The 14,927-nt window shown below is 52.9% G+C and overlaps 1 protein-coding gene across 1 annotated transcript; it reads right to left on the bottom strand.

Annotated features, from left to right (window-relative positions):
• Positions 1 to 1,973: 1,973 nt before the first annotated feature.
• On the bottom strand, positions 1,974 to 14,211 carry CDC25A (cell division cycle 25A). Its single transcript, XM_069006146.1, has 16 exons — positions 13,977 to 14,211; positions 12,114 to 12,193; positions 10,594 to 10,648; positions 10,190 to 10,222; positions 10,021 to 10,057; positions 9,546 to 9,647; positions 8,688 to 8,786; positions 7,911 to 8,045; positions 7,160 to 7,234; positions 6,406 to 6,552; positions 6,054 to 6,146; positions 5,538 to 5,600; positions 5,333 to 5,431; positions 4,482 to 4,612; positions 4,062 to 4,173; positions 1,974 to 2,709 (listed from the first exon to the last, which is right to left on the bottom strand). The coding sequence occupies exons 1-16, from the start codon at positions 14,126 to 14,128 to the stop codon at positions 2,569 to 2,571; spliced, it is 1,554 nt and encodes a 517-aa protein (XP_068862247.1). The 5' UTR covers positions 14,129 to 14,211; the 3' UTR covers positions 1,974 to 2,568.
• Between the last annotated feature and the right edge of the window lie 716 nt (positions 14,212 to 14,927).

The raw sequence follows: 14,927 nt of genomic DNA on the forward strand, positions 1-14,927 counted from the left end.
GCTCTGCGGCGTTCAGGAGCTGTGGGACAAGGCTGATGAAGGTTTAAGCTGCTTTCAACATGAGTTTTAAGGGTGACAGATGGATGGAAGGGGGGAAAGAAACCCCACCCCGCTCTCTGCTCCAGCCTCCTGTGGCTTTGGAGTCGCACTGTTGTATTTCCAGGGAAGCTTTTAAATCTGACCCCATTGTTGGCCACCTGCTCCTCACATCCTCCCCACAACAGCCCTCTCAGGTGTCCCCCTGGGAACAACTCCAGCACAGAGCAGGATCCTCAGCCAAAAGCCAGCTGTGACTGTCCACAGCATTGGTGGAGTGATGGGAACACAGCACTGACACTCCGGTGGCTGCAGGATCATGGAAGCCCAGAATGGTTTGGGTTCAAGGAACCTTAAAGCTCATCCAGCCCCCACCCTGCCATGGGCAGGGACACCTTCCACTGTCCCAGGCTGCTCCAAGCCCTGCCCAGCCTGGCCTTGGGCACTTGCAGGGATCCAGGGGCAGCCACAGCTGCTCTGGAAGTTTATCCTGGAAGCAAAGAGCAAAGGCAGAACATGAAAAGCAGCGAGCACCAGCCTGGGGTTCTTCTGCCACCAGTGACACCGAGCGGCTCATCCGTGTCCTGCTGCAAGGAGAGGTAGAGCCAAGAGCTTGGAGTGTTAGGACTTCATTCCCTTTGCCCAGAGCACTCTAAGTTTTGAGATGATAAGGGTTTGGATCCTGCTTAGACCCCTCTCCCTCCCCAGGACTCCCAACACCCAGAACCAGGTGGGTGTGACAGGGGGTCCCATTTGCACCCCTCTGGGGTTACAGACATTCCCAGGCCCTGGGCAGGGCTCCTCCCTGGCACTGCTGGGACACAGCCACACCGCCCCCCACACCCAGCTCCCCGAGCACCTGGGAGCTTGGGACAACGAGCAGAGTTAGGGGAAGTGCAGCTGTGAACCAGGCATTGCTGCAATGGTTTTGCTCCAGCTGAGTAACCTTGGGAAGGAGGGTCCTGACCCAGGCCAGTCTCCATCTGCTTTTTCTGGACACGGAGGAGGAGTTAAAACATTTCCACAGAGCAACCACCGGATCACAGAGTGGGACTGAGAGATCCTGCCTGGCCCTTGTGGTGCCAAGCTGGTGCTTTAGCCCTTGGGCTGGACCCAAGGGCAGTTTGGGGCACTCAGGACACTGCCCGTGACTTTCCCCACCTCTCTGGCACGTGGCCTCCTCCCACCCCACATCCCCTTCCCAAGGCAATGGGGGAAATTTGTAACCACCACCTCTGATTTAACATTTCATCATCTCCCCCCCCTTCAAGGGGTTCAGCTTGGAGGGAAAACAGCAAATTCCAATTTTTTTTAAACAATAAGAATTCCAAGTTTAATCCTCTTGGGAGCAAAAGGATTAACAGCAGGTTTTAAGAAATAGGTTTCAAAAAGAATCAAGTTAAAACTCCACATAAGGCACCTCCATTTCAGTATTTTTTGTCATGGATACAACACACTGAGCCAGGAACTTCCCAGGAGCACCAGTTACAGCTGGAAGTTGGTGTGTGAGGAAGATGGATTTAAGAGTTGGGACTGAAGTGACCCCAAAACCAGCAGCAAAGCAGTTTGGGGGCCTGGCACTGCAGAACTTCCTCAGCTGGGGGATCCAACACTGCCAAGGAAGTTCCACTTCCCTCATGGATCAATTCCACTTCCTGCCTTTCCCAGCAGACAGAGAAGTGGCCAAAGCCACCCCCAGAGCAGCAGTGTGAGAGCAGCTTCCCAGGACCCCTCACAGCCAGGCTCTGCTCTGGGAATGTTTCAGGATAAGGAGAACAACTCACAGCCTCGGAGGCAGCAGTGACACTGCTGAGCATCCTGGGGTCACCCAACTGCTGAACCCCTCAGCTCCCAAAAACTCTGCCTCCATTGAAACACCAACCCCTCCAGAACCAACAAAAAGAGACTATGAAATAAACCAGCCTGGAGTAAGTAAACGAGGTGAACATGATGTTTATGAACAATAAGCAGTTTCCCTTTAGATGGGCTCCCAAGGCTTCCCGCAGCGCTCGGCCAGGTGGGAATCTTGAGCCATCACGGGATATTTCCCATTTTCCTTCCCCACGATGCTACACAGAACCAAAACCGCAGCTGAGAAAAATAATGACCCCCAACACCCCCCCAGCAGGCAGCCCTGGAGCAGAAACAAGGTTTAAGTACAATCCAGATGATCCAACCGCAGCGGCATTGGCTTCACTTGACTGTATTTAAATAAAATTAAGCATTTAAAAATCAACAGGCACTAACATTCCCTGGCAGTGCTGACACCACCGAGTACAGCCCCACGAGGCTGTCCCCACCCTCCCTGGGTGCTTTGGGGGTGTCCCACAACACAAGAAGCCACAACATTTTCATGAAGCAACGTAACCAAAAGAATCCCAAGGGGCAGCTCCCAGCCGGCGTCCAGCTCGCAGGGCCAAGGTCCAGGTGATCCCGGGGGGGGAAACGGCCCAGGGGAGCGGGAGCACAGGAACACGTGGCTCTCCCACCACAGCCCCCAGGCTGGGCAGTCCTTGTGGGTCCCTGCAGCCCTCAGAGCTTCTTGAGCCGACTGTACATCTCCCTCTTGCTCTTCTCCCCAGCCCAGGTCCGGCTCTTGGTGCGGAACCTCTTCAGGTCCTCCTTGAAGTCCTTGTGGTGCATCGGGCGGTAGCTCTGGGGCTCGCAGAAGCTCTGTGGGAAGAGGAGCTGGGGTCACCTCAGAGTCACCAGGGTGGTGGTGCCACCGCCAGCAGCCCCTGGAACAAACAGGGACAGACCCTGCTCCACGTGGGAGCTCTGTGGCAGACACACAAAGCCTGGGGATGTTCAGGTTACAGCCAGCAAAACAAGGGCTTTGTGTACAGGGCTCTCATCCCAAATTTCCTGGCAGGCAATGCACAGGCTGGGTTGGTTTAGAGTTCAGCTTGGAATGGAACAGACTGGAAGGATGTTCCAGCTCAGCTGGTCGGAGCAGGGTGCTGAGCACGCCAAGCTCGTGGATTCCATCCACGTTGGGAACAGTGATCACTGCGGGTCCCCTCCAGCTCCGAGCATTCCATGATCCATCCCTGTGCCTCGGGACAGGTCCCGGCTCGCAGGGAGCCGCCGTTGGCTGTCCCGTGCTGCCACCTTGAGGCCTCGGGGCCTCTCCTCAGGGCAACCCAAAGCCCGGCTGTGCCTCAGCCCAGGGGAGCCCGCAGATCGCAGGGAGGGCCAGAACCCCGGGCAGCACTGGCTGCCATCAGCTCTGAGCGCTGGGAGAGCCAACATCCCACAGGGAAGGAGCTGACAGCCCCACCCAGCTGGCCATGGACAGGCCAAGTATCTCCCATCTCCCTGAAAAGGAAGGCTAAGGGGTAATTTCAAGTGTGGGGGCCTGAGGCCTGTTTGTGTCAGAGCAGCAGGACAGATCCCAGGAGTGCTGGGACCACGGAAATGCTGCAGGAGCAGGAGCCAAGTGACAGGAGAAATCCCACCCCTGAAGTGCTGGGGGGAGCTGGAGGTGGGTTTTAGTTTCCTTGTCTCAATTAAAGGCTGCAATCTCCAAGCTCAGGTTTTCAATTTTGCTGGGTTAGGACTGTACAAGACCTCAGGTTTCCATTTATTACTGTCAAGCCTTATCCTCTCCCCTGCTCCAAGCAGCCTGAAATCCCTTCTGTGACTGACAGTTTGATCTAAAGGGGCAGAAACCACTTCTGTTTTACTCTTGAGACAAGTGGAAAAGCCCTTCAGCTATGGCAGGAAGACAGCTCCAAGACAAGGAACAGCCCACTGAGAGAGGGAGGAGGAAAAGCCCCCCAGCCAAATCACTCTGCCCCAAAGAGAAGTTTGAATAGGAATAAATTAATATTATTTATCTATTGTTTCACACTCCTTTTGAGTGTGAAAGAGACCATAGAAAGGTTTGGGTTGGAAAGGGACCTGAAAGATCTTGTTCCACCCCCTGCCATGGGCAGGGACACCTTCCACTATCCCAGGGTACTCCAAGCCCTGTCCCACCTGGCCTTGGACTCTTCCAGGGATGGAGAATCCACGTTACTCACCTGGCACCTCGAGAAGAAATCCTTGTAGCCCCCCTTGAGCACGTAGAGCTCTGGGTAGTGCAGGTTGGGGTACTCATTGCTCAGCCTGTCCTGCTCCCTCACAAACCGGCACCTGCAGCAGGGAAAATCCCATCTTAAATCCCACATTCAACTAGTAACTCCCAAACCTGCCCCCCAAACCCCCCATCCCTCGATGGAGGAGCTGGAGCTGCCTGTCAGGGAGAGGCTGAGGAGCCTCACAGTTCACAGGCTTTTCCTTTCCCCTCGGAACATTCCAGTGCTCCAGCCCAGGCCCAGCACAGCCACTCACAGCCCGGGCTGTGCCAAACCCTGCCAGAGGTGACAACCACCACGGCAACTGGAGGCAGCCCCACTGAGCTGCAGCGCTGCAGGAACGCCGGATGCAGGGAGAGGACTCACATGCGAGGGCCCCGCTCCGAGGAGAACTCGCAGTGGAACACCACGATGACCCGCTTGTTCTCCGACGGCTGAATCGGCTTCTTCAGCAGGAAATTTTCCACCTCCTCTTCCATGTGGAGGTTTATGGCACCCTGGAGGGGCAGAGTCCAAGCAGTGAGTGGAAGGGAACAGCCACAAACTCATCCCACTTCCCTGGGAGCCAATTCCTCATCTGGGTTTGCTGGAGGAGCTCTGGAACCCTCTCCCAACACGGCTCCAAACCCCACCAGGACACCACGGACAGTCTGGAACAGGCTCTGGGTGACCTGGACCTCCTGCAGTTCAGCACCTGGAGGCTGTAGCTGCCTGGATCTCCCTCCCCCCATCCCCTGTATTTGGGAGGGCCTTTGCTCAGGCAGCAACATTCAGGATCAGTCACAGAATCCTGGAATGATTCGGGAAGGGACCTCAAAGCCTATCCAATGCCACCCTCTGCCATGGGCAGGGACACCTCCCACTGTCCCAGGCTGCTCCTAGCCCCATCCAGCCTGGCCTTGGGCACTGCCAGGGATCCAGGGGCAGCCACAGCTGCTCTGGGCACCCTGTGCCAGGACCTGCCCAGCCTCCCAGGGAACAATTCCTTCCCAATCTCCCATCCAGCCCTGCCCTCTGGCAGTGGGAAGCCATTCCCTGGGTCCTGTCCCTCCAGGCCTTGTCCCCAGTCCCTCTGCAGCTCTCCTGGAGCCCCTCTAGGCCCTGGAAGGAATAACATATCCACAGGGCCTTGGATAGAAATCAGCCCCACCGGGTGCCAAGTGACCCCAGGCTGCAGCTTCAGACCACCCTGCACTGCCCTTGTGGGGCCAACATACCTTGATGTGTCCCCCCTCGTACTCATAGGGGTATCTACAGTCAATTATCACACACTGCTTGATGAAGCTCTCGAACTTCCCAGTCAGCACAGACACCATCTGAGAAAAAACCCACAAAAACCAGAGTTCAATTGTTTCAAGCCATTTTCATATTGTTCCCCAACCTCCAGTAAAGAATTTTTCTGGCTCTCCTTGGAGCACTCACCATTTCTGAGTCGATGTATTTTAAATCTTGATGTTTCCCATCGACAGTGTCAAATAAGTAACTCTGGAAGAGACAGGATTGAGAAAATTCCAGCTGAGAGTCATGTGGGTGACAGCACAGCATCCAGCAGTTTGCTCTCTAACAGATATTCTGCTGACCAGAACCTCTGCAGGAGTTAGAACTCCCAAAAATTCTAAAATCAGGCATAGAATTTAATTTCTGGCTCCTACACTAGAGGGATTTTATAGGGCTTTAACCACAAATGGATTACTTTGTGTCTAGCCTGGGACATCCCGTTCTCACCAACAGCCTCCCCTGGTTGGTTGAAGGTCAGAGAATTGTTAAGGTTGGAAAAGACCTCCAAGACCAAGTCCAAAGAAGCAAGGCAGGTTTAGGAGGGAACAGAAAAGCCTCTGTAAATAGAAGTGTTTTTCTGGGCTGCTTTGAGACATCCCTACCAAGAGAGGCCCTTGAAACACTTCATTCAGCACTTGGCCATGGAATCTCTGGAATTACCTTGGAGAAGTCCCCGATAAGGTCTCTCTGGTCACTGTCCAAAATGCTCTCGATCTCTGCTGTGGAGGGCTGGGTCCTCACCAGCTTCAGACTCTGCAGGACATAGGTCAGAGATCCATGAGCACCAAGGGCAGACACATCCCATTCCCTGCTTCCCACAGCTGACAGCTCGGAGCGTACTCCCAAGCCCCGAAGTGGCTCCTCAGCTTCCAGCAGGTTCAGGATTGTGCAACTGCTGCCCTGCCCCAACAATCCACCTGGAAAAGCTCCCACCAACCTTCACAAACCAGACCCCAACCCTGCACCTCCCCTCATCAATTCCCTGTCACAGTCTGGATGCTGAGCCACCAACCGTGGAGTCCTCGGAAGTTCCAGGCAGGCTTTTTCTCTTCTTGCTTTTCCCTGGAGAATTCTCCTGAGATCTCTCCATCCTTTTCTGGGTGGTTCTTCCTGCAATGCTTGACATGGATGAAGAGCCAAACAAGCGGCAGCGCTTGGCCTACGAGGGAGGAGAGGAGTTGAGTTGTCCAGCAAAGATTTACAGAAGAAAATAAACACAACTCAGGCTTTCAGATTATTCCAAACTTGGCCTCATTTAAGGCACCACCACTGCACAGCAACATGGGGCTGTTAATCTGAATTATCCAGGCTTTACACTTCCAGTAACACTTGTTACTGGGGGAGCTTGGAGCACCATAAGCAAGATAAAGAGGCAGCAAAGTGCTCTACACCAATTAGCAGCCAATTTATCAGCAGATTAAGGAGCTTTCTGCTGGAGTCTGGACTCCTTTCCCAGCCTGTTATCAGAGGATCAGGTTACAGCATTCCAGGTGAGTCTGGGCAGAGTGAATTCCAGATATATCAAGATTCTGATAAGGCAATTCAAGATCTTCTCACATTTATGAAGTGCAATAAGAAATTTTATGCCTATAAACACCAATTGTTCCACACTGACCAAATCTCCCAGGTGAGCTGCCCCAGAGATAAGGGAATTCTGCAGGGGGTTATGCCAGGGCTTGTTTTGTTGTTCTCAGGGATGCAGGAGACAGTGGGATCACTGGTCCCAGCTGCCAGGGCAGTCCCTGTCCCTGCGTGGGGACACTCACCCGACTGTCCGCTCTCCTCATGACCAGCGGCGCCGTCCAGAGACTGGACACGTCTGAGGGCATCTCCTCATCATTCTGGGAAGAGAAGGAAGCTCATTCTCATCCATCTCACCACGGGAGAACTGCAAGTACAGCTCCTGCGTGGCTCAGGCAAACACCCCAGCTGGATTCAGCTGTCAGAGCAGTTTCAGGGATTTAACTCCATTATCAGTCCAATTCTTAAGGAAATAACGGAGCTGAGCCGAGCCATGTTGGAGAAGGTGAGTTTATCAAATCATTGATTGATTAACAAAGATGAGCCTCCAGGGCTTTAAACATTTCAAATTCACTTGGAAACAGTCCTGTATTTAAGTGGCTCAAAGCAATCACCACCTCTGACTTTTTCAGCCAGTTTCTAAAGAAAAATGCCAACTGTTCAAGTAATTCCCTCAGTTCTCAAACTAAAAATAATTCACTTGTTCACACCCCAAACAAATCCCACTGGCTGCACCAGGGAAGAGCAATTACAAGACACAGACACCCCAGTGAGTGGAAAAAGATGAGAACTAATCTCCTTGTGGGAGGTGTCCCTGCCCATGGCAGGGGGTTCGATGAGCTTTAAGGTCCCTTCCAACCCAGACCACTCTGGGATTCTGTGATTCCCAAAAACTCAGCTTGCTGCAGTTTGAGCACCCTGACTGCAGCCAGAGCACACCAGACACATCAAGCAGAGCTGATTTGGGGCTCTCCATCCTATTCCCTCTGCACATACCTTCAAGTCCTGGTCATCCAGCAGCTCCAGGAACCCATCGTCATCCTCGCTCTCCGAGGAGGGCAGGGAGTGCTGCTGCAGGAAGGCTGCCCTGTAGTTTTCCTGTTCCCCCGAGGCTGTTTCACCCATGGGCAGCTGAGAGAAGACAGAGGGAGTTTTAACAACAATCCCCCTGTTCCCTGCAGGATGCTGTAGCCCCAGAGGGGCTGCCACGGCTCTCTGCACTACAGGAACACCGTGGTTATTCCCAACCCTGAGCTGCAGGTGCTGAGCACAGACAGGCAGGAGGCAGCAGCATGAAAGGTCCCTGCTGGATCCAGGGAGCAGGGACAAGACCTGGCCCTCCCAGCTCTGTTTCTGTACAATGATTTTTCAGTCGGTTTTTCTAAACAGCAGGGTACAAACAAGGTAGATTTTCTCCCTTGATGTCACATCTGGACACAAAATCCAGCTGCATTTACACAGTTGGGTTCATTGTTCCAAATGCATCTGCCTGAACATTAAGTATCAACTTTACTGATTGTTTCAATCCCACATCAATGTCCACACTTCCTTCAGTTGCTGAGCACAACCTCAGCTCTGTGCTGACTCATCTTTCCCAAAACAATGTTTCAAATTTCTCATGGGCTCAATGCCACCTCATGAGCCAAAGGTGAGACCAATTTTCTTATCTGCAGATAAGTTTTTCTGTTTGGCACCTGAGCAACAGCACAGCCCTGATAAAGTTTTTTTGAACCCAGAGAATTAGGTGAGAATTAGTTGAAAAGAACCAAGTACCTGAGCTGGAGATGAATTCTGCCTTGCTCCAGGAACACCCCTTCCATCGCGGAAGCAACGAGAAGCTGGTTTGGTTGGCTTCTTAAACTCAAATGATTCCTGAAATAAAATGCACAAAAATGATCATTTTACCGAAATTACAAACTGTGTTAAGTTGCTTGGATCCTTTTATCTTTTTCATGTTTTTTTAAGCTGCCTGACATTTTGGATTTAAGCTCCCTCCTGCCAACAGGAGTAGTCTGAATGTGAATGTTTTCAAATTAAAGATGTTACAGGAGTGTTTCATTTAACATAATCCAGCATTTATGCTCTTGGCATCACCTACAGGCTCAAGGGCTTTTCTATTTCTGTCAGTCAACTTCTCTGCAGACTAAATCATTACTTGGAGGCAGTCAAGGCTGTTTCCTGACACCCCATTCCCCACGGGATTCCCAGCAGCCAGGGCAGGCCCAGAACATGGATTCCATGAGGAACCAGGGCTCCCCATGGCAGCAGTGGGAAGAGAAGGGGTGATCTCCCCTAACACCTTCTGGAGGCAGCTCTTGCAGCTGCCTAGAGCAAGCAGAGGGAATACACTGTCCTTTGCCACAGCCAAAAAGGAATCAGGGTCAGTGGCACGAAGGCAGAACTGGGCAAAGTCTTCCCAATTTTTATGAACCTCCCAACAGCTTGCAGCCACTCTCATCAGAGCTGCAAGTTCCCTCCAGAAAAACTGATGGAAAGGTGGTTGTGCCTGAGGTGCAGCCTGGCAGGGAGCAACTGAAGCCTTTCCCACCACATTCCCTGTGCAGGGTGTGCTAATCCAGCTGTTCCTCCCCTCCCACGGGATCATCACAGGCAGCAGGAAACAACACTTACATTTTCCTTATTTTCATCCTGTTCCAAAGGCTGGAAAGCATCCATGTCCAGAGAGTCAGAGTGGTTTCTCTTCAGAGCAGGGCTGGAGCCCAGCAGGCTTTGCTACAACACAGGAGGGACAGTTCAGGACTGTGCATCAGTCCTTGCACAAGCACGTGTTAAGCACTAAAGGGGTTAATAAAGACTGCAAAGTCTCTGACTACAAATTTGTGCACACCCTGTGCAGGAGTCCCCTGCTGGCATCTTGGTACAGGGACCAAAATGCTTCAGGGCACCAGTGATGGAGCCACATCACGGAAATTTCACACTAAATTAAGTGAGATTTGGAATTTACAAGCTGCAATTTTGACATGAAGAACCCCAGCAGCTGCTCTTGAAGCCAGAAAATTAACAAGTATTCAACTAAATGCATTCAACTAAACCCATGCTAAATCCTTTAACTAATGTATAAAACATCAATACCACTCTCACTTACTGGCAGGGAATGGATTCTTCTGAAAGGTATTCGAAGGCTACAACAAGAAAGAAACAAAATTTATTTCAACATTTTGCTTTAAAAGGCAGTGACATGAACAGAAACCACCTCCCAACTCCATAATCTAAAACAGACACTGGGGAAGAATTTAAAGGAGAATTATACTTACTTCAGCCTGCTGGATTTGATTGCTTTCTCAAACCTAAAAGCAAAAATCAAAGGTTGGACTTGGAAGATCTTAGAGGTCTTTCCCAAATTAAATGATTCTGTGGTTCTTAAGGCACAGACAAGCATAAACTAAGTGTTAAAAAATGCAATTTAGATACACCTCGGTGCAGCCCCAGACTGCAGGAAGGTGCCAGTGCCATGTGGTTGGCACAACACCCTCGCTCAGAGCCAGCACTTCAGTGCCCTGGGCACAGCAGGGCCATCCCAGCATTCCAGCTGTGGAGCACATGGAGAGCTGCAGCAGGGAAGCTGCACGTGTGCCAGCACAGCAAAACCCTCACCAGGCCTCATTAGCCCAGGTCTGGTAACGATGCCACAAGCCAGGTTTAACACAGGGTTACTCACGTGTCCTCCATGGTGTCGTGTGAGGTCGTGGGGCCGGGAGAATCCAAAGCCAAACCTGCAGAGGAGACACAGATTTCCCACTGATTTGTATCCAGGGCTTATCAGACACTGCAGCAGATTTCCACAGAAACTCCCGTGGAAAGTCCCATCTGCAGCCTCACCTCGGTGTAGAATAAATAAATAAGAGTTACAGACACTCCCCACTGTGGGGATCATCAAGTGCCAGTGCTTGGGGAAAAACAGGGATAATTAAGAACACCCCCCAAGCCCTGCCTGGGCTGTCACATGGAACAGAGTGCTGGCACTCAGCATGGAACACTCTGTTTATCCTCTCACACACCCCTTAATAAACTATTTAGTCCTTTAGGGCTTTTTTTTTTTTTAAGGCATGGCTTTAGTTACACCTCTTCCTACGAAGAAATTTTGGGCTCATTCCAAAAAATAAGCGGTCAAAAGGCCCTTCTGGATGTACTGGAATTAACAGGAAGTGCTTCAGAAGCACAGACCAAGCAAAGCTTTACAGCCCCACAGCATTTCAGCACTGACACATCCAAAGCCACTCCAACACAGATTCCTGAGGAGCCACAGAAAGTGAGGATTTAGCAAGGCTGGTGGCTCTGTCCTGCTCTGTGGTTTGTGAGCCGTACTCGTGTTTTAGCACTTCATAAAGTTCTTTTTTTAGGCTGAAAGTGCCCTCAAAATGGGGCACAAATTCAGGTGGAAACAGTGATTTCCCTGAGCTGGGGCAATGAAGCACCAGGGGCAATCTACAATTCATGGAGTCAGAGTTTATTTCATTTTCACTGATAAAACATCTCATGTGAAAACCAGAAAATCAGAGAACTGAGGGGTTTCAGATCATCAGCCAGCTCTGGGTAACAGGAAAGCACAGCACAAAGCCACTCACTGGCACAGTCTGGGTTTAAAGAGAGAAAACACAGCGAGGACTCTCCCTCCTCACCCTCCAAAGGACAGGAGCTCCAGGAGATCCCATCCCCTCCCTGTTTTCCACAGCAGCATCCACAAAGCAGCCCAGAGCAGGGAATGGTGGCAGTCCAGTTCCCCAGGGATCCTGGGACAGCCTGATTCACCTCCAGCTGTCCCTGCTGCCTGCCATGCCCAGAGCAGGACACCCCAGAACTGCTCCCACCAACGCCAGCCCAGAGCACAAACCACAACAGGGAAAAGGGGGAAAAAGGGGAAAAGGCTCTGTTGGAGTCCCCCGAGGGGCAGAACCAGTTTTCCCTCCCTACTGCTCACAGTCTCCAGGACAATTAAAGCAAAAAAAAAAAACCAAACCAACCCACCCACAGCCCAAACCATGAGCTGCAGAGGCTTCCTGAGGGATTTTCCAACTGCCTCCCTCCTTCCAAGAGCACGGGAATGAGGGGGGGGCTGCAGGGACCTCAGGCAGGGACAGTTCTCTCTCCAAACCCTGGGAGCTGCTTGCAGTGGGAGCCATGTAAAAGTGCATTGCTTTGCAGCTCTTAATCATCACTTATTAGCTGAGGAAGCGCTACCTGAGTCTGTGGACTCCGAAGATGCCGATCTGTGTAATCCATTCTTGGTTCCCACATCTTGCTCCAGGTTTTCATGCTGCCTGGAAAAGGAATTTGGGATTTGCTTTAAAAGCAGGAAATACAACACTGCAGGTTAGGTCCAGCACAGGTGATCATCACCTGGATTTCTATCAGAGCCCAGTTATCCTCCTTGGAACTGCAACCCTCTCTTGGGCAGCCACTCCCTCGATTCAGGTTTTGCATAGAAAAAATTGCCAAATTTCTAACTCAAACCCATTTTGATAGTTGCCTCCCAACTTTTGTTTTATCTGCTAAACCTCAGCACTGAGAGAGAAGAAAATCATATTTAGCCTCACATATATAAGGGAAAAGCTACTTGAGTGAGGTTCCAGCACGTGGTAATTAAAAAAAAAATGTAGCCAGGACTAGGAAATCAAAGGGCTGAATAATTTACATGGGGGAGACTGCCAGTGGTTTGCAGGAATCCCAGGAATCTGAAGGAGGGAAGGATCATAAAGCAGGTGATTGCAGAAATGAGAATGACAGAAAAATCAACAAACAAAACCCAGGAGGGTCATCGAGACCTGAGTGGGCCAGGACAAAACAGGAGCCACACACGGGAGAAACTGCGGGAATAATGGGATTAGAGGAGTTAAGAGACCAGGAAAATGGAGCAGCTGTGGCTGAGGTTATGGGAACAGGAGAGCAGCTGCAGGGCCCAGAGACTGCAGCACATGGGAGACAGAAAAGAGAGGATGAGGGTGCAGGAACAGGGCTGGGATGGAACAAGGCAGGCAGGAAGGACATGGAAGGGACACAAAGGTACTTGGGGGAGAGAGGGAAGCCCAGGGAAGGGCTCAGGAGGGAGGTGGATGCCCAGAACAAAACCAGGGGAGGGGGAAGCTGTCCCAGAGCATGGATCCATGCGGGATAGGGGCAGGAGGGAGGCATCAGGAAAGGGGTGAGGGACCCTAAGGGAGTCATGGAAGTTTGCAAGGTGGGGGGGATAAAACTCCTCGAGGCCTCGTGGGCGGGGGTGGGGAGAAGCAGCTCCGGGAGGCCTCGTTTTTTGGGGGAAGGGCTGGGAGAAGAGGCACTGCGGGCCTCGGGTTTAGGTGTGGGGAGGGTGCCTGGAAGGAGAGAAAGCAGGGTGAGCCCTCAGTGCCTCATTCCTGGCGGGAGAAGGGGACGGAGAGACCCGCAAGGCCTCCACTGGGGGGTGGGGGGACGGGAAAAGGAGGGATCCACGAGGCCTCACTGTTTTTTGGAGGGTGAGGGTAGGTGAGCACCCCGAGGCCTTGCTTCGGGAAGGAGGGGGGGACAGGGAAGGGAGCGAGCTCCTGAGACGGGCGAGGAGGGGGTAAAGGCATTCCGGGAGGTCTGGGAAAGGGGGGGTTAAACGATATCCCTGGGGCTTTGGGGCTTGGGAGGGGGGGATAAAGACATCCCAGGGGTTTGGGGTTTTTTTTTTGGTGGAGGTGGGAATGCCATAAGGCTTCATTGAGCGGGAGGAAATTATGGGGGTGGATGGAACGGAAGGAAAACGACTCCTGGAGGCCTTGGGGTCTTTTATAAATGGGGGAGCCTCCCTAGGCCTCGCTTCGGGTCTGGGAGGGGGAAGCAAACGCCTTGGAGAGGAGGCAAAACGCCCTGGAGAGGGGACGAAAGGCCCTGGAGAGCTCGTATGGGGGCGGCGGAGAGGAGGAAGAGGCTCCCGTAGTACGGGAAGAAACAGCGGGGGATAAGCCCTCCAAACCTCGCTTTTTTTTTTTTTTGGGGGGGGTGAGGGGGAGGTCACGACAGAGGCAAGAAAAAGGGGGGTGCCCGGGCGCAGCGCTCGCAGGGCCCCGCGCCCCGACTCACCCGCGCCCCAGCTGCTCCATGGTGAGGCGGAGATCGGAGACAGGCGAGAGCTCATCCTGAAAGAGCGCCTTAACCACGGCGGGCGAGGCGGGGGTCGCCGGCGAGAGAAGCAGGAGGCGGCGGCGGTGGGAAGCGCTCGGGGTGGGATCCATCGGAGTGGGAATGGGGACTTGGAAGCTCAGCCGTCCCGTCCCGTCTGTGCCGTCAGCGCGGCCGCCGCAGCCTTTTGACCCCAGCCGGTTGCCGTCCCCCGCTCCGAAGCTGGCGCCAAACCGCGGCTCAGCCAATCAGCGCGCGGCGTCCCGCGGGGGGCGGGTTGTTTTTTTTCAAACCTCCCCTCCCACCGCGCGCGCCCCGGCCAGTAGGAACGGCGGCGCGGCGGCGAGGCCCCGCCCACCGGCGGCGCTCCGGACCAATAGGAAAGCGAGGAAATCGGCGTGGGGGGGATGCGCGCCAGCGCGGGGAACTACATTTCCCAGTGTCCCTAGCAGGCGCACCGCCTTATCGCTGTCTACGTTGCGTGCTGGGAAATGTAGTTCCCGCCTCACGCCGGCGCCGCTTTGCCGCCATGTTTCCGGCGGTCTCCCTTTAGCCTGGGCGTGAGGGGAAAATGGGGAAGATGAAGGAAGAAAGGCACAAACTCAGCAAATAACACGGCCTCGCTGAGCCAAACCCTTCCCACATCCTTTCTCCTCAAAGAGCCCTTCTCATATCATTTCTCATCAAATGAGCTCTCTATGAGAACAAAAGCCACTTTATGAGGCTTTTGGTGAGCGGCTAGGGAAATAAGGCTGTGCACATCCCTGCGACACCAGGATGGGGTTCATGGAGCGATGAGCAGAAGGGAGACTTGACTGTCCCCCACTTGTACTCCACATAAACTCTTTAGGACACGCAGTTTCTCCTCAGCTCAGGGTTTGCAGATCCGTGCTCTCCAGTCCCTGGCAGATC

Source organism: Aphelocoma coerulescens, chromosome 2 (assembly GCF_041296385.1).
Source record: "Aphelocoma coerulescens isolate FSJ_1873_10779 chromosome 2, UR_Acoe_1.0, whole genome shotgun sequence".
Classification (NCBI taxonomy): domain Eukaryota; kingdom Metazoa; phylum Chordata; class Aves; order Passeriformes; family Corvidae; genus Aphelocoma; species Aphelocoma coerulescens.

What these genes read in the sequence shown, in the direction of transcription:
- CDC25A (XM_069006146.1), bottom strand. Translation starts at nt 14,128, where the DNA reads ATGGATCCCACCCCGAGCGCTTCCCACCGCCGCCGCCTCCTGCTTCTC. An exon ending in TGAGGAGAGCGGACAGTCGG is followed by an intron (nt 6,553 to 7,159) that starts GTGAGTGTCCCC and finishes CCTCCCTCGTAG; the next exon opens with GCCAAGCGCTGCCGCTTGTT. An exon ending in ATTTCTTCTCGAGGTGCCAG is followed by an intron (nt 2,710 to 4,061) that starts GTGAGTAACGTG and finishes CTCTTCCCACAG; the next exon opens with AGCTTCTGCGAGCCCCAGAG.